Raw genomic sequence first — 23,943 nt, 5'->3', positions numbered from 1 at the left:
CAGATTTTCCATCTCCTTTCTCCAGATAAAGCAAATCCACTGTAGACCAACTGGCCTGCGCTCTTGTTAGAGAGACATGACTGGTTGTGGTTTAGCCAAATGGTAGCCACACCTCAGTGAGGGGAGAAGTTGAGGAGGAGGGAACCTTCATAGTAATTGCACCCAGTGCAGAAATTGGACCTCTGCTGTTGGCATTACAAACCAGCTGTCCAGCCAATTGAGCTAACCAACTCAAACATTACAAGCAATAGAGTAATTCCCCAGGCAGGCCAACCATGATTAGCAAACCAGCAACTTCCTTTGTAATGCAGCTCTATGACAAACCAGATGGTGTATGACCAGTTTAATAAATAAATGAATGGATCTTCCCTTCAGAAAAGTGCAGTTTCAGAACATAATGATGATTTATGCAATGTCCTTTTATTTGTCCAACCTTCTCATAGATTTTTTAAAAAGCTATCCTCTGACTCCTATGCTAATATATTGTAACTTAATTTACAAATATGGAGGAAGATAATTCAAAATCTCATCATTCGGGTTTGAAGTCAAATATGTAAGAAATTTTAATGTCAGATATATCAAAATGATTTAAATTTAATAATTTTATTAGAACTTACTGCCTGGCCGTAGCTCACCACCACCTTCTCAAAGGCAACAAGGGGCAGGCAATAAATGCTAGCCAGTGACATCCATGTCCCACACGTGAACAAAAAGCACAATTAATAGAAAAAACAGATTTGAACAGTGCTATTCACTGTTACTCTCATTCCAAAATGACTCACAGTCAAGTGAAACATAGGTTAAAGATCTAACAATGTATTTACTTGCAAGAATTTCAAAATATGCTTGCTGAGTAATATTTTATGCTGGATTCATTGTTGACCATAAATGAATAGAATAATGTAATATGTTCTTCAAGCATTTGCATCAGTTGGGAATGGTTAACATGTTTCCATGGAGATTTTAAATCAACCAATTTCTTATACCTGCTGCTGTGCAGTCAGCTGCTGTTAGATAACACAGTGCTCCAAACAAGATTTGGAAAAGTCAAGTTTTCTTTGGTCAATGAGCTTGTAATTTATAGCAAAAGTGAATTTTTGACAAATTGGTGAGAAATATACAGCAAAACCTATTTGTTATTCCAAAATTTAAACTCTTATATTGTTTTATGGTCATAAGCAAAGCCACATCACTATACCTTAAAAATAATTTTGAGGATTTTTTCCCTCATGTCACTTTTAACCAAACCCATGCAGTGGAAACAAGGTGGGTGGAGGCTCAGTTATTTACCTGCCCTGTTGAAGCTCCACCAGACTGCAAAAGGAACTCTTCCCTACTGAAGATTCAAACTTACTCACTACGCTTTGGTTGACTGGTGAGATCTAAATGAAATGCAGGAACTACAATATTCCAGGTCTTGTTCTGGAGCAACAAATGTGCTGTTATCTTAGACCACGACTCTTAGAATAAGGAACAAGAGTATGCCACTCAATCCTCAGAGCCTGCTCTGCCATTTTATAAGATTATGGCTCACCTAATTTTCACTGCAGCTCTATATTCCTGCATATCCCTGATTATCTTTCCTCCCCTTGGTAATCAAGAATCCAACTACCCCTTCCCTAAAAATATTTAAAGATCTTGCATTTGCTGCTTTTTGAGGAAGGGAATTCAAAAGACTCACAAACCTCTGACCAAAGAAAATGTTCCTTCATCTCTATTTTAAATGGGTGCCCCTTATTTTTCAACAATGACCCCTAGTCTTAAATTCTCCCATAAGTGGAAACATTCTTTGCATTTCCACCCAGTCAAGTCATTCCTGAAGAAGGGCCTGTGCCCGAAACGTCGAATCTCCTGTTCCCTGGATGCTGCCTGACCTGCTGTGCTGTTCCAGCAATAAAGTTTCAACTTTGATCTCCAGCATCTGCAGACCTCACTTTCTCCTCAAGTCCCCAGAGGATCTTATATGTTTCAATTAAGTCACCTCAGACTCTTCAAAACTCCAGTGGATACAAGCCAACCTGTCTAGCCTTTCCTCATAAAGCAATCCATTTATTCCAGGTATTAATCCAGTAGACCTTCTCTGAACATCCCAAAACGCTTACTTTTTAAAAGTGTAGTCATTGTTTAATGTAACAGACAAAGCTACTAATTTTCACACAGAAAGTTACCACAACAGAAGCAATGAAATGAGTAACTAGCTCATCTGTTTTATGTGTTAGTTTCAGGCAGTTTAGGGGTTAGTTTAGTTTTGGCTCAGATATTGGGAGAACTCTACTGCCCTTCTTCACAGAGTGCTATGAGGACTTCAATGTCCAACTGAGATTTTTAATGTCTCATCCAAACCTAGACACCTGTAAATGTGCAGTTCTCACTATTACATGGAATTAGCTGCATAGATTTTGGAACAAAAACAGAACGTGCTGGAGAAAGACAGCAGGTCTGGCAGAATCTGTGGAGAGATAAAGCAGTGTTAACTTTCAAGTCCAGTGACCCTTCATCAGATTTTGGATTCATTTTTAAGTCAGAGGCAAGAGTATTACCAACCAAGCTAACACTCTAATTGGCAATTTCAGCAGAGGTCTCTTTCTCCCCTCTGTATCACATGCTTAGAGCTCCCAACTGTTTTATGCATATAGATACCTCACATAGTATATCCTTTGAAGGAATCTGTACAAAGGAACTATTTCCCATGAAACAATAAATGTATATTTTAATGATTAGTATTCAAGTTTTAATTAAATGGAAGATTATGTAAGCTGTATAAATAGCTGGTTATCATTTGTTAAATCTGTGTAAGGAAGTGGCATACTCTGCTATCAAACGTAATATAGTAGACAAGCAGGAGGCTAGAAGAACACAGCAAGCTAGGCACTATCAGGAGGTGGAGAAGTCCACATTTTAGGTGCAACCTTTCTTCAGGATTGGAGGTGGGTGTAAAGGGAGCTGCAGATAAAGGGGGGGGTGGGGGCAAGGTGGTGAACTGCGTGTAAGTGAAGACAGGTAGAGAGTACAACCCTGGTTGGTCTGGTCAATGGATTAATCTGGTTCATTGGCAGGGGGGAGTGGAAGGGAGGGGGAGGGGCTGGGAAGGGTGTTGGTGGATGGGAAGGGAGGTTATTTGAAATAGGAGAACTCAATGTTGAGTCCTCCGGGCTGTAGCTGCCCAGGTGGAAGATGAGGTGTTGTTCCTCCAATTTGTGGTTTGATTTATTGTGGCCAAGGATAGTCATGTCAGAAAGGAAGTGGGAAGGGGAATTGAAATGGGTGGTGACTGGGAGATCCAGTCAGCCTCTGTGGGCCCGGCTTTGATGCTAGGTGAACTGTTCCCTAAGTTTACATTTGGTCTCCCTGATGTAGAGAAGACCACATCGGGAGCACCTGATGCAATAAACTAGGTTGGAGGAGAGGCAGGTGAACCTCTGTCTCACTTGGAAGGACTGTTTGGGGCCCTGGATGGAAGTGAAATGGCAGGTTTTGCATCTTTTCTTGTTGCAGGGGAAGGAAGCTGGTGATTCGGGGGCGGAGGCGGTGGTGGTGGGGAGATTGGCACAAACCCAGAAGTGGCAAAGGGAACGGTCCTTGCGGAAGGCAGAGAGGGATGGGGAGGGGCTGGATGACAGATGAGGGAAAGCATGTTGTTCAAGATAGGTGGACATCTGGGATGCTTGGGAATGGAATGTCTCCTCATCCAAGCAGGTGAGGCGGAGGGAGAGAAATTGGGAGAACGGGATGGAGTTCTTGAAGAATATTGGGTGGGAGGAGGTGTAGTCCAGGTAGCTGTGAGAGTCTGTGGGTTTATAGTAAATGCCCATCTGGAGACTGTTGCTGGAGATGAAAATGGAGAGGTCAAGAAAGGGAAGGGAGGTGTCTGAGATGGACCAAGTGAATTTGAGGGTGGGGTTGAAGTTGTGCCTGAAGTCAATGAACTGCATATTAAGTTGTAAATTAAAAGCTGAAATGCAAAAATGCTTACAACATCTCCAATATTTTATTCAGGTCATCCACAGTTAGTTTTGTTCATCATTTGCTTTATGCCCCAGCCCATACATAGTCCTACATCTGAAAAGCAAGAAGTGGTGATGGCTTTCTCCTGAGTTACGAAAGACATTGCATTTATGTGGCACTTTCAACTTCATGATGTCATAAAGTGTTTCGCAGCCAATGAGGTGCTTTTCAAGATTTCTCAGTATTGCAAATTCTGCAATCAGTCGAAGCACAGCAAAATCCCCAAAACTGCAATGCGATAATAACCAGATCGTCTGCTTTTGGTGCTGTTGCCTTTGGAGACATGCCAGCTGGGACAATTACCCTGCCTTACCTCAGAAATGGAATCATCATAGAATTGCTTATGTCCACAGAAACTTGGTGAAACACCTCCTCTGACTTTAGGACTTGTGTCAGGAAAGCAATAACACCCTAATTTTCACAAAAATCACACTGCAGTGGGGGGTAAACCATGATTTTGTGGTCTCAACAACAATAATGCAAGCACTCAGCCGAGTAGACTTCAAATAATGCATGTGCTGTAAATTACATTGGTATTCTGTTAGTCAGAAGAATTAAGCTGTATTAGGTGTTGAGATTGTTTTGAGATATTTTCTCCCCCAGCATTTCTTTCCTTCCAACCTGGCTATCCTCCCACATGCACAAGCTCAGAATGAATTAAGTCTGTTCACTGTTCGCAGGCTTCCACTAGCACTAGAATCTACAAATGTAAATACAAAGCATCTGCTTGGTTCTCAGATGAAAAGCCAGTGGGAAATCCATACTTCTGATTTAATAAATAACTGTAATTCTAGTAGACCATTACTTTGATTGGTTTGAACAAAGATAGTCAATAATGTTAGCCATTGATGACATGTGCAATACAGATTGGGCAGAGTATCCATTGTACTCACCCCAATTTGTTGGTGAAACAAATGACGTTTTTAAAAAAACAAATTCCTTACAGAATGGAAACAGGCCCTTCGGCCCAACAAGTCTACAACGACCCCCTGAAGAGTAACCCACCCAGACCCATTCCCTCTGACTAATGCACCTATCACTATGGGCAATTTCTCATGCCCAATTCACCTGATCTGTACATCTTTGGACTGTGGGAGGAAACCAGAGAACCAGAGGAAACCAACGCAGGCAAGGGAGAATGTCTGTGCGGAGTTTGCACAATCACCCAAGGCAGGAATCAAACCCGAGTCCCTGGCACTGTGAAGCAGCAGTGCTGACCACTGAGCCACCTTGCCCCCCCCCCCCCCCACAAAATAGTTAGGGGCTCTTGAGGTAGCATCCCTAACTTTGTGTCAGAAAATCAATTGTTCAAATCCTACCCACTTCAGAGATGTGTAATGGAAGGCTGGATATATTTTAGACTGGAAGGAATCATTGGAACAATTTATTTCCACATCTGGGGGGAAAGAACATCAGCAGTTTAAATACACTATCTATTGAGTAATAAGCCACTTTTTTGTCATATTTCAAGATCAATTTTAACTCTGATGTTTTCTGAAAAAAATCCCATATACTTGCTCATAATTATCTGAAGAATGGATCCTAATTTATCACTTTCTTCTTGAATGGGACTCTCTGTAACCATGACTAAATGTGACCCAGACAATGGCATTAATTCCCAAATTCTATTGCATAGGTGCTGTTTTTGAATGAGATGGGAAAGAGTCTTGGGAGTTCATGAAAGACCCCATAATACCTTTTGAATAAGAACAGAGGAATCCTACCTCCTCTCCTGGCCAATATTTATCTCTTTGCTAATATCAAAAAAGAACATTCCTTTTACTCTTTCACAGGATGTGAGCATCACAGACAAAGCCTGAATGTGTTGCCTGGGCCTAGTTGTCCTTGCTGATGTGGTGGTGAGTTGACTTTTTGAACTGCTGTAGTTCATCTGCTGTGGGAAGATGCCACTCAGGGAGGAGTTCCAGGATATTGATCCAGTGATGATGAAAGAATGGAAATATGTTCCAAGCCAAAATGGTGTGTGACTTGGAAGGAAACTTGCTGATTGCAGTGTTTCCATGTCCCTGTCCTTCTCGAGAGCATAATTTTCAAGTTTAGAAGGTGCAGTTGAATGAGGCTTGCTAAGTTGCTGTAGGGCATCTTGTATTGCTGCTTCCAATGGTGGAAGTTGTGAATGTTCCATTTGGTAGATGGTCAGCCAGACAGGAAAATATTGAACTACCCGAGCGCTGTTGTCACAATACTCATTCAGACAACTGAGAAGAATTCCATCAGAATCCTGACTTATGCCTTGTAGATGGTGGACAGGCAGGGAGGTGGCTTTGGGAGTCAGGAGGTGACTCAGGAGGTGTAGTATTTCAAGCCTCTGACTTGATCTTGTAGTCATGCTATTTATATAGATGGTCCAGATCAGTTTCTGTTCAATGGTAATCCCCAGCATGTTGACAGTGTGGAACTCAATTATTATCATACCATTGAATGTCAAGAGATCATGGTTAGATGGTCATTTGTTGGAGATGGTTATTGCCTGACATTGTGTGACATGAATGTTACTTTTCACTTATCATTCCTAGCTTGAATGTTGGCCAGATTGTGCTGCATAGAGACATGGGCTGCTTTAATATCGAAGCAATGTTGAATGGTACTGGACCTTATACATTATCAACGAACACCCCAACTTCAGACCTCATGATGGAAGGAAAGCCATTGATGAAACAGCTCAAGATGTTTAAGTGTAGGACATTATGCTGAGGAGCTCCTGAAATAATGTCCTAGGACTGAGAAGATTGGCCTGCAACAACCACAATCCAGCTTCATTTGTGTTGGATCTGACTCCAAACAGGGCAGAGTTTCCTTTCTGATTCATATTGACTCAGCTTTACTAGGATGCTTTGATGTCACATTTTGTCAAATTTTGTTGATACAAAGGACAGACACTCTCATTTCATCTCTGGAGTTCAGCTATTTTGGACCGAGACTGTAGTGAGGTCAGAAGCCTTATGACAACTGAGGAAACACAACTGAGTGCTGATTTCATAGTTATTCAGGAAAAAAAATGTATTTCGCTGTTTGGGCCAGTAATTATTGCATATTCCTGTTTCCCTGGAAAATGGTGGTGGTGAACTGCCATCTTGCTGTTTAGGAGTGTGTGTTAGGATTTTGATCAAACAAGATGTAGGAATGGCGATGAAGTTTGAAGGCTAGATAGTGTGCAGCTTGGAGGTGACAATACAATAGTTTTTACACCTCAGTAAGTATTGTACTTCATTGGCTACCTAGCACTTTAGGCCATTCAGCGATTGTAAAAGCTGTTATACAATGGCAGACCTTTCTTCTTCTTCTCTATGAATTTTATGGATCAGGTTAAGACTTAATTATGGTACTTCTCTACTTAGAACACTGAGTGCTTCTGAAATTTCCATTTAAGCCACCAGATAAAGTTCTTCACAACTAAGTGATTTTTCAGTGTGATAGGTACTGGTCATTACCGTTTTAGGGCACAAAATTAAATCTATTAACTGTGAAATATCATATTTATTTTAATAATTTATATTTTTACCTTAATTGAAAAAAAATCTCGGGAGTTTATTTTTAGCGGTGAACCTTTTCACTTTGTGACAGCACGTGAAACTGAATTTGGAAAGAATGTTTATATTTTCCTTTTCTTACACGTTGGGCTTTTGTCAGGTGTTTTTCATTCAGAAGATGAACTCAATAATCTTTCAAATAAATATATTTTAAATTGCATTTCCTATATATGTTCAACTGCATAGATCTGAAGATCAAGAGTGCCCAAGTCAATTTAATAATTCCTTTAACTGAAGTATAACATTGCTGTTTTGCAACACTGTAAAATCTTAGAATGGTGCATACAGAATTGTACAGCACAGAAACAGGCCCTTCAGCACACCATGTCTGCATCGACCATGATACCATTCAAACCAATCCCGTCTACTGGCACACGCGCTACAACTTTCGACTCCTGGGTTATCTCCTGACCACAGATCATAAACATCACCATAAACGTCATCACATCAGGATGAAAGCAGTAAATAGTATTCTGAACGATTAAGACACTTGAAACTGTGTAGGTATTCAAAGTGCAGAGTTAGCTATCATTAGATAAATCTTTGAAATCTCTGATCAACAAGCAAGCATCAAGGCAAATATTTGTTGCATTGTCTATGCTGTTGCATTTACATCCATGTGAATGCTGTTATTTCACAATTGGTAAGAAATCAATGCAAAATCATCGAACACAAAACTGTCACTTGGCAACAATTATTCTGCTAATAAACCTTCTTTCTAATATCTGTATGTTCTCTCAATGGTTTGCGTGTTTTCAATGGCTCTCTACTTCCCTGCCATACTAAGCACAGAGTTGTGGGTAATGAGAGAATTAAAGTGAGCTGGACCTCATTACTTGTTGGTAGATTTGCTTCAGGATCGTTTCCTACCTAAAGTTATGTTATCTACATTTTCTGAAGGTGATATTTCCTTAAAGAATGCTATTCTGTAATTGAGATTGGACACATTCTTAAGGGAACATAGGAAAAATTTTCCTTTGCCCCTAATCTAATAATTCTGTATTTTAATAAGCACAAATGTATTCCCCTGGCAACATCCATTCAATCAATGAAAAACACCTAATCCCTTTAAACTACTGAATGGATGAATTTGAGTATGTTTTCAATTAGATGTTTCTTGCCTTACAGTTTCCCTTCACCTCAGGTTTAATTCTGCCAATGTAACCATTATTTTTTTCATTACTAGCCTAGAGTTACTCAAATAAAATGTCCTTTAAGCAGTTTCAAAGCTCATAATACAGTTGGTTTACTCTAGTTATAATATGACAAGATACCTTGCACTCAAAGACTCCCTAATAGAGACAGGTGTGAATGCACAGCAATCAAGTAATAAAGAGCAACTCCAGGTTCAGAATAATATTTAATTAGTAAGCTTATTTAGCTCAGTTCACCTTTACATGAGAGTTGTGCACTTTTCAAAAACAAATGCTGTTTTACCATGTTGTTTTAGATTTCAGATCAAAAGCATTATCTTTTCTAATTACATTTTGGCATCTTTTCTTTCCCAGGAGTTTATGCATTTGGACTTTTTGCCACTGATATATTTGTAAATGCTGGACAAGTGGTGACAGGAAATCTAGCCCCCCATTTTCTCACAGTCTGTAAACCTAATTATACAGCACTGGGCTGTCAGCATGAATCTGTGCAATTCATCAACAGTGAAGAAGCCTGCACTGGCAACATAGATGCTGTTACAAAAGCCAGAAAAAGCTTTCCATCCAAAGAGGCAGCATTAAGTGTGTATGCAGCCGTCTATCTGGCAGTAAGTAAATTTGTTGCATATTATTATGCTTTCTACAGTGACTTTAAAAAAAATTCATCTACTCAATCAGTCATACAAAATTGCTTAAAGATGGCTACAAATTCGTCCAAACATACAGTAAATTTTTGACTCAAAAATGGATTAATTACTTGTAGAGTTACACCTTGAATGATAGTTTTTGCCCCAGTGCATCTGACACTTGTTTAAAACATACTGATATTTTATGACAATTGAGACAATTGAAATGATTTTATTTTTATTGATGTTTAGTTCAATATACTATATTGGTTCGCCTTACACAAGCGTTAATTTGAATGGAAACATAGGAAGCATTTGCAGCAACATTGCCACTTATGTTTATTACAGTTAGCATTAACAAACGTGGGAATAGAACCACACTGTACACAAAAGAAAATTCCAGATACATTTAAAGCAGGAGTTCCAAAAAAGTGGACATTGAGATGCCAAGTGGGGTCAGGAGCTGAAACTTTGGATTTCTAAGCTCCATGTCAGCAATCACCTCAAATGGAGTTCAGACTGAGTAATTTTTACCTACTCATCTCACTTATGCTCACCACCTATTCTCACCTTCAGATTGTGATTATTTTCAAGTCTCAAAATGGGGTCACTGTAGAAATAGGCTTAGGAAGCACTGATGTAGAACTATAGCAAGAATATTACACAATATCTATATTAAAAGTAGTGAAAGAGAATGAAAGAAGGGCAAAGAAGTGGCACTTATTCAGTTAAATAATCATACTAAGTTTCACAGGTCAATAAATGTATTTCTTACACTTTCATTTGGAGCACACCAGATTGTACTAAGTTATTATTGGTAAAGACATTTCTTCCTACCATAGCATTTATATTGAATCTGTGCCCTTTTGTTATTGATCCATCAACCAATTTACATGTAGAAACACCACATGAATCCTAACCTTAATCTGTTCACAAAAAAGCCCTGACCAATTGAGTATTTTTGGAGGCTGTGCATCTCTCTGGCTATGTCAGTGTTAGGTATTAAGCTGTATATCTTTTGAGCCAAGGGAGTGGAAACAAGACCAACTAAGTTCTCCAAGAGATGATGGAGCATCTACAATACCAATGTTTCTGAATTTTTCCACTAAGATTGCCCATACTCCGGCCAGAGATACAATGAAAGATTTGGTAAATTAAAATCAGCATTACAATAGCTGTCCACAACAGCTGATTTGATATGCTTGCTGCATCTCTGTAAAATCTGTCTCCCTCACAGTTCACTACATGTGCTGCAAATAAGCGAGAGTTCATTTTCTTCCTCCTTCCTGGAGCTTTGCAATATGCTGAATAGCTACTGTATTCACTGATAATCCAATGATGACAAAAGCCAAGTAATTAGTTGTATGTCTTAATACCAATTTGCTACACGATATTCTGTGAGCTTTTATTTAATGCAATTATCTTTAATGTGGCACCTCTTCAAGGCCATGTACAGTACATCCACTAATTTCCCTTCATCCATGGGACATGCTATTTCTTCAAACAACTCCAGTACATTGGTGAAATATGGTTTAGTTTTCACAGGCTGACTTAAACTTATTCAAGTGCCCAGCTGTAATATCTTTAATAATAGTGTTGAACATTTTATCTATGAAAATGTTTGCTGGCCTGTAGTTTCCTACTTTCTGTCTCCTTTTTTTCTGATAAAGGAGTTTCTATCATCCAATCTAAAGGGAGTATCCCGAAAAAGTGAGCCTCAGAAAATTAAATGCATCAACCATCATTTTGACTTCTTTTCTGACTTTAGGATGAAATCATCAGGACTCCAGCACTGCTACCCCATAGCACCAGGAACCCAGGTTTGATTCCACCCTCAGGCAACTGTCTGTGTGGAGTTTGCATGCTCTCCCTGCACCTGTGTGGGTTTCCTTCACAGTCCAAAGATGTGCAGGTTAGGTGGATTGGCAATGTAAAATTGCCCATCGTGTTCAGAGATGTGCAGTCTATGTGGATTAGCCATGAGAAATGTAGGTTTACAGGGATAGGGCTGGTCTCTTTAGAGAGTTGGTATGGGCTGAATGGCCTGAATCACCTATAGGAATTCTATCTTAGCCTGTCACTCCAACTATTCACTCAATACTGCTTTTCAGGTAACGTGATTTTTCTCAGGTCCTCCTTCCTTTCTATTTTCTGATGTGTAGCTTCTTCTAGAATGTTATTTTTATTCTCTATATTGAGGGCTAGAATTGTTCAATTTATCTTCCATCTCTTTATTTTCCACATGCCATATGCATGGATTTCCTGAAGATAGTTGAAACAGTGCCTCACAGCAGACTTGTGAGGATATGAGTATATCATGGTATAAAGCAGACAGTAATAAAATGGATATAAAATTGGCTGAGTGATAGAAAGCAAAGAGTGATGATCAATGTCTGTCTTTTGGAATGGAGAAGGTTCCTTGGGGAGATCCCCAAGAGTTGGTTTGAAACCCTTGTGTTTTTTCTGTAATGTGGATCTTGATGTCAGGGGACAATTTCCAAGTTTGCAGATGACACGAAACTTGGAAGAATTGTAAACGGTGAGGATGACAAGGATGAGAAGGATATTGACAAGGTGGTGGAATGGGTGAATGAGGTTTACTGCAGAGAAGATTGAGGTGATACAATTTGGTTGAAAGAACATTGAACGGCAATCCTAAATAGGGGGTACAATTCTAAATGTGATGCAGGGGTAGGCAGACCAGAGTGTATATGTGCACAGATCTTTGAAAGTGGCAGAAATGTTGGAGAGAGCAGTAAAAAAAAGTATGTAGTGTTCTTGCTTGCATTAATAGGAACAAAGAGTAAGAGATTAAGGAGGTAATGTTGAACATTTACAAGACCTCACCTGGAGTATTCTGTGCAGGTGTGGATGCGATATTATAGGAAAGATGCAAGTGCATTGGAAAAAGTGCGCAAGCAATTTACTAGAATAGTATGAGAAACATCAGCTATGACAATAGATTGAAGAAGTTGGGGCTGTTCTAACAGAAGTGAAAAAGGCTGTGACGAGATCTAATAACGATTTTTAATATCTGGATAAGCTGGACAGAGTAGGTAGGTTGAAGCTGTTTCTGCTTGTAAAAGAACCAAGAACAAAAGGGCATAGATTTAAAGGGATTTGCAAACGAAGCAAGGGTGATATGAGAAAAGATTTTTGAAACACAAGTTGTTGGGGTAATGCAGTGCTTGGAAATGTGGTAGAGGCAGGCTCAAGTAAAACCTTCAAGAGATTATTGAATGGTTATTTGGATGGTAGTGGTCTGCAGGGATATGGGGAAAGGCAGGAGATTCACACGAGATAATACAGCCAATACAGCCAATACAGCCAATACAATAGGCCAAATGGCCAGCTTTCTCTTGTGTTAATTTTTCTCTCCTTAATAATTATTTTGTCATTCGTTGTCCTTTTTATGTATTATGACTTGTCACCTGGCAATTTTGCATTAGTCATAGGATGCATCTACGAGTTTTTAAGACCAGCATTTGTTATCGCCCATTTCTCATTGTCTAGAGAGCAGTTAAGAATCAACCATGTTGTTGTGGATTTGGAGTCACATGTAGGCCTTTCTAATTATCATGGGTGGTGAGTCCATCTTTTGATATTGCCCTTACTCAAAAAAGGAGTTGATTGGCTGGATGGCTGGTCTTGAATTGATTGATGCCAGTAGCATGAGTTCAATACCTGTACCAGCTGAGGTTACCATGAAGGTCTTGTCATCTCAACCTGTTCCCTTGCCTGAGACATGTTGACCTTCAGATAAAACTCACCACCAGGTAGCCCTACGATCCTCAGGGATTCTGGTGACTTTATTTTTACTCATTGGAATGTATTTATTCTGTGTATTCTGAAATATCTGCCATTGTATCTCTGTTGACTTATCCTTCAACTTAATTTGCTAATTCATTTTAGCCAATAGTGCTTCCAAATCCTTATGACTGCCCTTACTTATTTTAAAGGAAAATGTGTTGGACCCAATACACTCTCTTTCAATCTGAATGTACAATTCATTCACGCTATGATTATAGCTCTCTGGGGGCATCTTCATTATGGGGTTATTAGTTAATCATACTTCATTGCACAACTCCAGATCCAGTATAGCCTGCTCTCTGGTTGGCTCCAGAACATGGTAGTCTAAGACGTTATCCTGAAAACATTTTAGTCTTCTAGGCTACTTTTGCCAATCTGACACATCCAGTCTATGTGTATATTCAATTGTTCCATGATTATCATTGTCCCTTTCTAACAAGCTCTCAGTATTTCTTCCTTTATGTTCCACCCTATCATGTGGCTACTAATATGGGGCATGTATACCAGTCCCACAAGAATCTTTTGGAACCATAGAATACCTGCGATGCAGATGGAGGCAATTCAGCCCATCAAGTCTACAGCAACCCTCTGAAGAGCTCCTCACCCATATCCATGGCATCCCCAGAATGGATGTTTTACTATGGCTAATCAACATAACCTGCACATCCGTGGACACCACATGGCAATTGTTTGCATGGCTAAGCCACTTAATTTGCACATCGTTGCACTGCGGGAGGAAACCCACACTGAGATGGTGTGAATTTGCAAATTCCACACAATCACCCAGGAATGGAATCGAACCTGGGTTCCCAGCATTGTGAGGCAGCAATGCTGACCACTGGGCCACCATGCCACCTCTTGTAATTTACCTTTACAATTTCTCACCTTCACCCAAACCATTTTGTACCATAATTTCCTCAACTTCAATCATCCCTCTCCATTGTGCTAATGCATCAAATAACAAAACTATCTGTCCCAAGCATCCTGTTCTTCTGACATGTCCATATTCTTCAATATTTAGGTGGATTTAGCCTTTCATTAAAGAATTTTAAACAGAATGTGTAATCATTGTGACATTAAAAAAAGTTTAAGATTGTGATTTAATTCTCTTTGTAGATGTATATCACATGTACTGTGAAGGCCAATGGGACAAGGCTTGCAAAACCTCTCCTCTGTTTGGGCCTCATGTGTTTGGCATTTCTGACTGGAATAAACAGGGTGGCAGAATATCGAAACCACTGGTCAGATGTTGTAGCAGGATTCATCATAGGAACAGCTGTAGGAGTGTTCTTGGTAAGTAAACATCAAAAAAGTCAAAAGAAAATGTCTCACTCCCATCCATACATTATAATATTGATTCTGAAGAGACTGCAGTCAGTGTTCCACAACAATCATTTTATTTCTTAAAAATTGTGGAATCAAGTTTCAACGCATTTCATCAATAAATATTTTGCCAGTGTTTAATTCCATGGTATAAATCAGTGATATGATGTTATATCTATGCAACATTTAACATTCCAGAGGCAACATATTAACTTATTATTTGCAATGTTTCTTATTACTGGTTTTCATGAACCTTTACATAATGCCTCATTGGTCATCTTTCAACTCGCAATTGATTCATATTAACAAGAAATGTGAAGATTCTAAAATGTGATTCAATTCAAAGTATGAATTTCAGATTTTGCCATTGAAATTTTAATGATTAGATGTCACTACTGCATATACATTGCTTAGAGTTTGCAGAATAGCAAAGGTGGAGGTATAATTTACGGAACAGAGTGAAAATCCTGGATGTCTAGTCATGTAACACTCACTTTGCTATTGAAGATGGCACATGACACACAAATGACAAAATGTACTTTGGAAATCATCCAAAATTGTTAGATATGAAGTGTTTTTTGCATCCTTTTATTCTACTTATATCTTGATTCATACCTATTATTCTTAAATATTAGTAACAAATTAAATGATGTTTATTTAAATTATTTTGACTCTTTCATTTCTTTTTCAGTATGTCAGTGTAATTTTGTTTTATGTCTGTGTTACATGTCTTGGAGCAAGAATGGCATTGGCTAACCACATGCTGCAGTTGAACAGAAAACACTAACTTAAGCAATGTACATTTGAAAATAGCTACTGTGAATACTCCTGTCAAGGGCAACAATTGTCAAGGCTGAAGATACGCTTCTGAAAATATAAATTATGAAAAATGATATGTCAACAGTATTAAGCAGAATGAATGCATATGCAATGATCTCTTGAGGAGGAAAACAAAGTAAGAATTACAAAAATAGCATTTATAAAATGTTAAATCAAGAGCAAAATGTAGAAAGAATATAAATATAATTACTGCCGCTAGAGGGAAAAGTGCCAGGGAAACTAATGCGGCTAAAGGCTGATTGGCCTCTGAGCCTAATGGGTTGCAAATTAAAGAAACGACAGAAATAATGGATGCACTGATCAGTATCTTCCTGGAATCCTTTGATTCTGGAAAACCGTCAATGTGATATTTTTGTTCCAAAAGGAAGAGAAACAAATATAGGTGATGATAGATCAGTTAGCTTAACATCTCTTATTGAGAAAATGTTATTGTCTATTATAAAGAGTGTAGCAGAATATTTAGAAATGTTAGGATTTAATCAAGCAGAGTCAGCATAGCTTCATGAAGTGCAAATCATGTTGACAAATTTCTTGGAATTCTTTGAGGAGGTAACAAGCAGGATAGATTAAAGGGAGCCAGTATATGTGATCATAGAATCTCCACAGTGTGGAAACAGGCCATTTGAGAAATGAAATCTGCACAATCCCTGCCCTCAAGAGCCTCCCACCTTGACCCACCCCATAACACTGCACTTCCCATGGCTAATCCACAAAGCCTACACATCCCTGGACACTATGGGCAATTAAGCTTGGCCAATACACCTAACCTGCACATTTTTGGATTGTGGGAGGAAACCCATGCAGACACAGGGAGAATGTGCAAACTCCATACAGTTACCCAAGGGTGGAACCAAACTCAAGTCCCTGACTCTGTGAGGCAGCAGTGCTAACCACTGAGTCACTGTGCCGTAATATATTTGGATTTCCAAAAGTTGCACTTAAGGCAATATGAGCCTATGATGTGGGGGGAGTATATCAGTATGGACAGAGGATTGGCTCACCATTCCCTCAACGCACATTTTATGTACAACCATACACAAAACATCACATACCATCATCCTGAGGCTGTCTGCCGTTCCCATCACTTTTGGGCCACTATGATGAACCAGAGGATTGGATCTTGGAAACAAGGGGTGTCCTCTATACATAGGAAGATGCTGAACCTATCAGAAGAGCCATGTAACCACTAGTAATACTGTTGAGCAGACCATACTGAAGCACTTGGGAAGTGGCCTCCAGAGCTCACTGAAGTAGATGCTCATGTTCACAGTCTGTTCTACACTGTGCGACTTTGCTATCAGAGAGGATCTAGTACTTTAGTATGCAATCAAATTAGAGTCTAGGGTCTGGGACCGAAGTCCCAGGCCAACAAAAGCATGGGGGCTCATGATTCTTGTCCCTGCTCCTGACCATAAGTAGTCAGCACATATTTGAATGAATCTGTAAATTTTAAATGGAAACTGTACTCATTAAACAGAAGCTGCAACAGACTGTGATGAACTCATAGGTCAGTACATCAAATATATCATCAGTGAGAAGTTCCTAGGTTTGCTGATGCAGTGCTGGGGACACTAACATGGCAGGTCCAAAACAGAAGAGATGATGTTTTGATAGAGGTGTAAGACAAACCCTGAGAATAGAAAGAATTGGGGAAGGAGAACAATGACAGGAGTGTCACTCCTGATACAAAAGTAAAATGATGGCTCATTTGTGTAAATGTCAATGAATTCATCTCCACAGGGCACCTCATGGCCATCACACCTTTCAAGCTGCTCAATGCACCATAGCCCCATCACTCACCCACCCATCCAGAACTCATGCCTAGTCACTTAAATGTATTTGCCTCATGCTCACACATCTGCCACTACTGCCAGCCTTACACCCAGCTCTTATTGTTTCCACATATATTCAGTGATTCAGCTTTGGATAGCACATCACCAAAATACATTGCAAAACACTCACCGGCATTCTTCCCTCCCTTGTGTTGAACAGGATAGCTCATAATATCAGAACAGCAGGAACAGTCATGCATCACCTTCTGAGCCCAATGAAGGACATGTTGCTCTGCATCTTGAAGCAGGCTGTAACTGAGAACATTGCATTTTGTGACACCGAGAACATCTGGCAATATTGGTGGATGTCATATTCCTGCCGTATGACCATTATTAACTCCTATCTTTCTCTTATCCTGCTAATTGCATGAAGAACAAGCTGCATATGGTGTTACTGTGGACTTCATATTTTACACCCTACCACTTTTTCCTTGCCCAGCACACCTTTTCTGCACTCTTGTCTTCCGATACCTAAGAACAACCATAATGGGGAAGAAGGAGAGCTGCTAAAGACATCCAAGTAGGAAGCATCATGACTTAATCTGACAATCACAAATGCTGCGGGTACTTTGGAAGGCAGTATGGAAATGGGATATCCACGTAGTCTGTCAGCAGGCATGAGTGAGTTCCTGCCAGGCCAGAGGAAAGGGCATTTTGTGTGCCAGCTTTCCAGAAGTTGAGGTCATGAGATGCAGGATCTCAGAGCAAGTCCAGAACCTTTCTCTTCACAAATGCGACCTGACCCTGTCAGTTCTTTTCAGCATTTTCTGTTTTCATTTCGCATTTTCAGTATCCATCAGGTTTTCCTTCTGTGATGAATATCTATCCTGTAAAAGTAAAGGAAAAGCCCTCAGTGTCAGAAACATTACAGTAAAAGTTAAAAGCCTGTTAAAGATCCCCAAAATCTGCCACTAAATCTGTTTTTACCTATACTGTTTTAGCAATGCAATTTTTCTATTTCCCACATTAGGTGGCCTGTGGCTTTTTGATTAAGTCCAACTGGAGCAAAGTTAGCATCAATTATTTTCTGAAGACACACCCTGCTGGAAGTGAATACATTTATACTGCGATTATTAGTAAAAGTTAGACAGGACCTTGTCTATGTCAATGCTTATATTCAAAGTTTACTTTCTGAACTTTTTGTCTGTGAATGTTTACAAGGATCTGTCACTCTTTCCAAGAGGCATTTAAAGCTTTGACGTGTGGCTGAAACAACTGCAATCAAAAAAAAATCTATTAATTCTAGATAGGCTCAAATGGCGAATGTCTGTTTAAGAACAGCTTCATGGAATTAAAATGGAAGTACCAATACCACGTGGACTGCAAACAATCAAGAAGATGGCTCTCTGCCAATTTCTCAAGGTTTGCTAAATCTGGACAATAAACACTGGCCTTGTCCACAACGCACACATCCCAAGGATGAACAAAAGAAATTGCCACCACACTAGAATGATGCAATGTAAAAACCCAATGAATGTCAGGCTGCCTCCTCCTTAGCATTGATATTTGTGATCTCTATTGTCAGGTCAGGATCAAATAATGGAATTCTACTGCAATTTGAACTACTGCAAAGAAACTACTTCTCAGCATTGTTAAAGTTGCTGTATCAACTCATTCAAGGTTTTTTTATTGTAAGAAAAGAGTTTCATCTCATCATAGCCAAGCTTTCAGAAGTTAAAAAGAATAGTTAAAGCTCACACATATCCCAACTCCTGACTGCAATTTTTTAAATAATTACTGGAGCAGGCAGAAAAATGGCAAATGGAATTCAATGCAGAAAATTCTGAAATTATCCATTTGGGAAGGACTAATCAAACAAGGGAATACACAACAAATGGGGGGTTATTGAGATGCATTGATGGATTTCACGTCCATAGGATCCTGAAGATGACAAGACAGTTATGTAGGTGATAGACCATGCATATGAGATACTTTATTTCATCGGGTAAGACATTGAATACAAAAGTAGGGATGCAATGCTGGAACTATATAAGTTAAACTATAACTGGAGACTTGCATTCAGTTCTGATCACCAGATGAGTAGAAGACCATAATTGCACTTGAGAGAGCGCAGAGGAGACGTCCAAGGACATTGTGACAGCTTGAAAGTTGTAGCAATGTGGAGAGATTGCACGGGCTAGAGTTGTTTTCTGCAGAACAGAGGAGGCTGAGGGCTGACTTAATTGAGGCCCACAAAATAATGAGCCACTTGAATGGAAAGGACAGGGAATACTTGTTTCCGTAGAGGTGAAGTCAGTTTTAAGAGGTGCAGATTTAAAGTAGTTAGATTAGAAGGGAAATGAGGCCAAACCTTTTCACCCAGAGGGTGGTGGGTACCTGGAATTCACTGCTCAGTTCAGTAGTTGCGGTGAAAACACTGAAGAACTGTAATTTACAGGATGATGGGCCAAGGGCTGGAAAGTGGGATTAGAATGAATAACTAGTTTATTCAGCCGGCACACATCTGATTGACTGACTAGGCTTCTTCTTTGTTGTAACCTTTCTGTGGCTCTGTGAAGAGCCAGTTTTGCAGTTTCATTTCTTTCTGGTTTGCTGTTGAACTGAGAATATTGCAGGCTACTATGTGCCCTGTTACATCGAACTCTCTTGATGATATGCTGATTTAAGATAAGCTAAGAGCATTGTAATGTAGTTCAAGCAATTGAGGCAGAATTTTGGAAGCATTACATGGCTGAGCAAAGATTGTAATTGCAGATCAACGCTCCTGGGAGAAATTGAATGCAGTGCAGCTCTCACTGGATCCATACAAAAGCATAATTTATATTCTCATAAGTAGTCTCTTTATTCAATAAATACCAGGCAGAGGCAGCTACAGTTTTGTTTGCAGGGTTTTTTCTTCATTTGTGGGATGTGACAAGCAATTCCTAATTGTCTTTGAGAGGATGAGCCATTTTCTGGAACACTGGTTGTCCATGTGATGTACTTCCACAGTGCTGGTAGTTACTGGGTTCCATGATTTTAACTCAATGACAGTGAAGGAACTGTGATATAGTTCAAAATCAGGATAATGTATGACTTGGAGGGGATTTTGATAGTGAAGGTCGTCCATTTGCCGGCAGCCCTCGTTCTTCTAAGTGGGAGAAGTTATGGGTTTAGATGATGCTGTCAAAGGAACTGGGGTGAGTTGCTGAAGGGCATCTCACAGATGGTACCCACTGCAACCATGGTGTACCAGTGATAGACCAATAGTGTATGGAGTGATGTTTAAGATTGATTTCAATGTAGAAGATTGCATCAGCAATATTTTGTGATTTCTACAATATCTTTTCTTAAACATGATGCCTGCGCTTGGCTGTTACCAGGCAGGTATGACCACATCTATGCACTATGCCAGCAACAACTTACAAATTCAGATACGGTGCACCTTCAGTCATATTCTGTGAATGCCCCAAAATGTGAATCTTTTTGCATGTTGATTTTTTTTCTTAGCTAGCTTTATTTAATGTTATACTTTTATTTTATAATGATATTTGATATTTTAGTAATTGGTTTAATTTCTCCAACTTCATTTTCCTAATTCAGTTGCATCTTTAAACAGAGAGTAGTAAGGACGTGGAATGCCCTACCTGCTAGTGTAGTCAACTCAGCCACATTAGGGAGATTTAAACAATCCTTAGATAAGCACATGCATGATTTTGGGATAGTGTAGGGGGACGAGCTGAGAATAGTTCACAGGTCAGCGCAACATCGATGGCCGAAGGACCTGTTCTGCACTGTATTGTTCTTTGTTTGTAAGAAGGCCTATGGAGTATTATCGTTCATTAGCAGAGGGATTGAATTCAAGAGTCGTGAAGTGATGTTGCAGCTGTACAGGACTTTGGTTAGGCCACAGTTGGAGTACTGTGTGCAGTTCTGGTCGCCTCACTTTAGGAAAGATGTGGAAGCTTTGGAGAGGGTGCAGAGAAGATTTACCAGGATGTTGCCTGGAATGGAGAGGAAGTCGTACGAGGATAGGTTGAGAGTTCTCGGCCTTTTCTCGTTGGAACGGCGAAGGATGAGGGGTGACTTGATAGAGGTTTATAAGATGATCAGAGGAATAGATAGAGTAGACAGTCAGAAACTTTTTCCCCGGGTACAACAGAGTGTTACAAGGGGACATAAATTTAAGGTGAAGGGTGGAAGGTATAGGGGAGATGTCAGGGGTGGGTTCTTTACCCAGAGAGTGGTGGGGGCATGGAATGCGCTGCCCGTGGGAGTGGTAGAGTCGGAATCATTGGCGACCTTTAAGCGGCATTTGGATAGGTACATGGATGGGTACTTAATCTAGGTTAGAAGTTCGGCACAACATCGTGGGCCGAAGGGCCTGTTCTGTGCTGTATTGTTCTATGTTCTATGTTCTATGTTATATTACAAATTGTCTCTTAAGAGTTCATTGAACGTATCATTTTTCTCTGAACAATTTGTTTCCCCATACAATGTGGTAATATTTAAGGTGAAGCATTTTATATTGTAGATACACATCAGAAACACTAACTTATGTATCTGTCATTATTTCATAGGCTAAAATGAAGGATACCGCTGGTTACAATTGGTTAACTAAAACAATCAATATTGGTCACTACTACCCTTTGTTTCACATTGTGTATTTGATTTATTTGTAAACTTATAGCATCCTCCTTTATCTCAATAGCAATGGTTAACCACAAGTGTTACGTGAAACATCAAATCAACTGGCATCCAATAGTGGAGATACATAATGTTGCATTTAGCTACCTGTTCCATTACATCTTCAAAGGAGTTTAATAAATCTGCTGTTGTGATCTGGTATTTCATAAACTAATACTGGGTTGAATTATTGTCTTTAATCTTGTTAAGTGTTCACAAATTGCTTCTTTCATTATGAATTTCAATGCTTTGTGTATCATAAATGTCTAGTTAACAGCCTTTTAATTCCCAGGATCATATTTCTGATAACCAGAAGCCATTAACTCTTTTATAGTCATTTGATGTTAATCTAGCATTTGACATATGAAAAATTCAACCCAGGTCCCATCTGTTACATCCTCCCATGCTTTGGCATTCTTGATCCTTTTACCTCAATAATTTTCATGCACTGCGAATTGAAGTGACATTATCACTACCAATCTTCCAATAACTAAAGGTTGATTTCTAAGTCACCAAGTACCAAACTTTAATTATTTTACAAACATCACATCTGCTATCTTGTCTTCAATCATTTATGAGATCCATTTCTATTCAGTGCTTTGCCTGTAATAAATGTACATTCAAAAACAGTCTCATAGAGCTATATAGCACGGAAACAGACCCTTTGGTCCAACTCATCCAGGCCAACCAGACATATAAATTAAATTAGTCCCATTTGCCAGCATTTGGCTTATATACCTCTAAACCCTTCCTATTCATGAACAAATCCAGGTGCCAGATATCTGTCTTAGCTTTTTCATTCTGATATTTGCATCTATCTGGTTCACAAACACCAGATACTTCAGTGTACTTTACAAGCATGGGATCTTTCATATCTACCAGAGAAGACAGGGGCCCTTGTTTCGCATCTTATCCAAAATATAGACCAGGAGGTGCAACATTATACCTGTATATGTCTGCCTAGATTCTTTGTGCTCAATCCTGATGTGAAACTTGAAACTACAACACTGTGAACAATTGACATTGAAACATAATTTTAATCTTGAATTTTATGTACCCTCAACTCAGACCGACTTACACAGATCCTTAAAATTATTCAGTTTTCGTTGATTTGCAACTTCTATATGAACACATCTTCCCAATTTCTTATGGTTTTTGGCTCATTTTGACTTTTATGGCTGTAAGTTTAGAATTCCTGAGATCTAGTTTCTGATTTTGTTGTGCTTGTTTCTTTATCCATGCCAGCATCTTTTATTCAAATATTATTAATCAGGTTTTATTTCTCCAGACTTTCCACTATATGATGGCCTTCCACCATATCATTGTTATAAGGGCAGCCAGAGGCTGGGTACTTTGCAATAAATGGCTAAGCTCCTGTCTTCCCCAAAGCTATCTGTCATGTTCCAAGTCAGCTACATGATGGGATACTAAAAATACCCTGTAAGGATATGGTCACAATAACACTCAAGAAGTTCAACACAATTTAGGGTAGAACTTGATCCATGCTCCTGCCGCTAAACTCAGTGTCCAGCCTTTTCACCTTCAGTGAACCATGCAAGAAGAAAGTGCAATCTAGAGCATACATATGCAATAGCTAACCCAACACTTTGCTAAAAGCGCCTCATCCTCTGGGACTTCTGTGGTGAGATGGGTGAGATTCACGAACTTTGTGGGAATGATGTGACCTCCAAATAACAAACTATTCTTATTGATTTTAAGTCAAAATCCTGGAGCTCACCAGCAAGAAACACTGTCATGTGAGCAGCCACAAGCATAAGATGGTTCACAGAGTAGATTCACTTGCACCTCTTCAGGACCCACAGAAATGTTTAATAAATTTAGCCTTGCCCAAGTTCTGAAGAGAGAAAGTGAGAGCTGCAGATGCTGGAGATCAGAGCTGTAAATGTGTTGCTGGAAAAGCGCAGCAGGTCAGGCAGCATCCAAGGAAAAGGAGAATCGACGTTTCGGGCATCCACTTCCCGCTCCTCCGCCCTTGAGCCCCGCCCCTCCAACCGCCACCAAGACAGAACCCCACTGGTCATCACCTACCACCCCACCAACCTCCATGTACAACGTATCATCCGCCGTCATTTCCGCCACCTCCAAACGGACCCACCACCAGTGATATATTTCCCTCCCCTCCCCTATCAGCATTCCGTAAAGACCACTCCCTCCG

The 23,943-nt window shown here is 39.6% G+C and overlaps 1 protein-coding gene across 3 annotated transcripts in view; it reads left to right on the top strand.

Moving 5' to 3' along the window:
* Positions 1-23,943, top strand: part of LOC122554216 (phospholipid phosphatase-related protein type 5-like) — a 142,867-nt gene that overhangs the window by 76,448 nt on the left and 42,476 nt on the right. For all 3 annotated transcript variants that reach the window (XM_043698878.1, XM_043698877.1, XM_043698876.1), the window contains exons 4-5: positions 9,065-9,318; positions 14,263-14,439. In XM_043698878.1, the coding sequence (XP_043554813.1) occupies positions 9,065-9,318; positions 14,263-14,439 (431 nt within the window). The remainder of the gene's footprint in view (positions 1-9,064; positions 9,319-14,262; positions 14,440-23,943) is intronic.

Source organism: Chiloscyllium plagiosum, chromosome 11 (genome assembly GCF_004010195.1).
Source record: "Chiloscyllium plagiosum isolate BGI_BamShark_2017 chromosome 11, ASM401019v2, whole genome shotgun sequence".
Lineage (NCBI taxonomy): Eukaryota > Metazoa > Chordata > Chondrichthyes > Orectolobiformes > Hemiscylliidae > Chiloscyllium > Chiloscyllium plagiosum.
The sequence above is the reverse complement of the archived record's forward strand: the minus strand, read 5'-3'. Positions and strand labels throughout refer to the sequence as shown.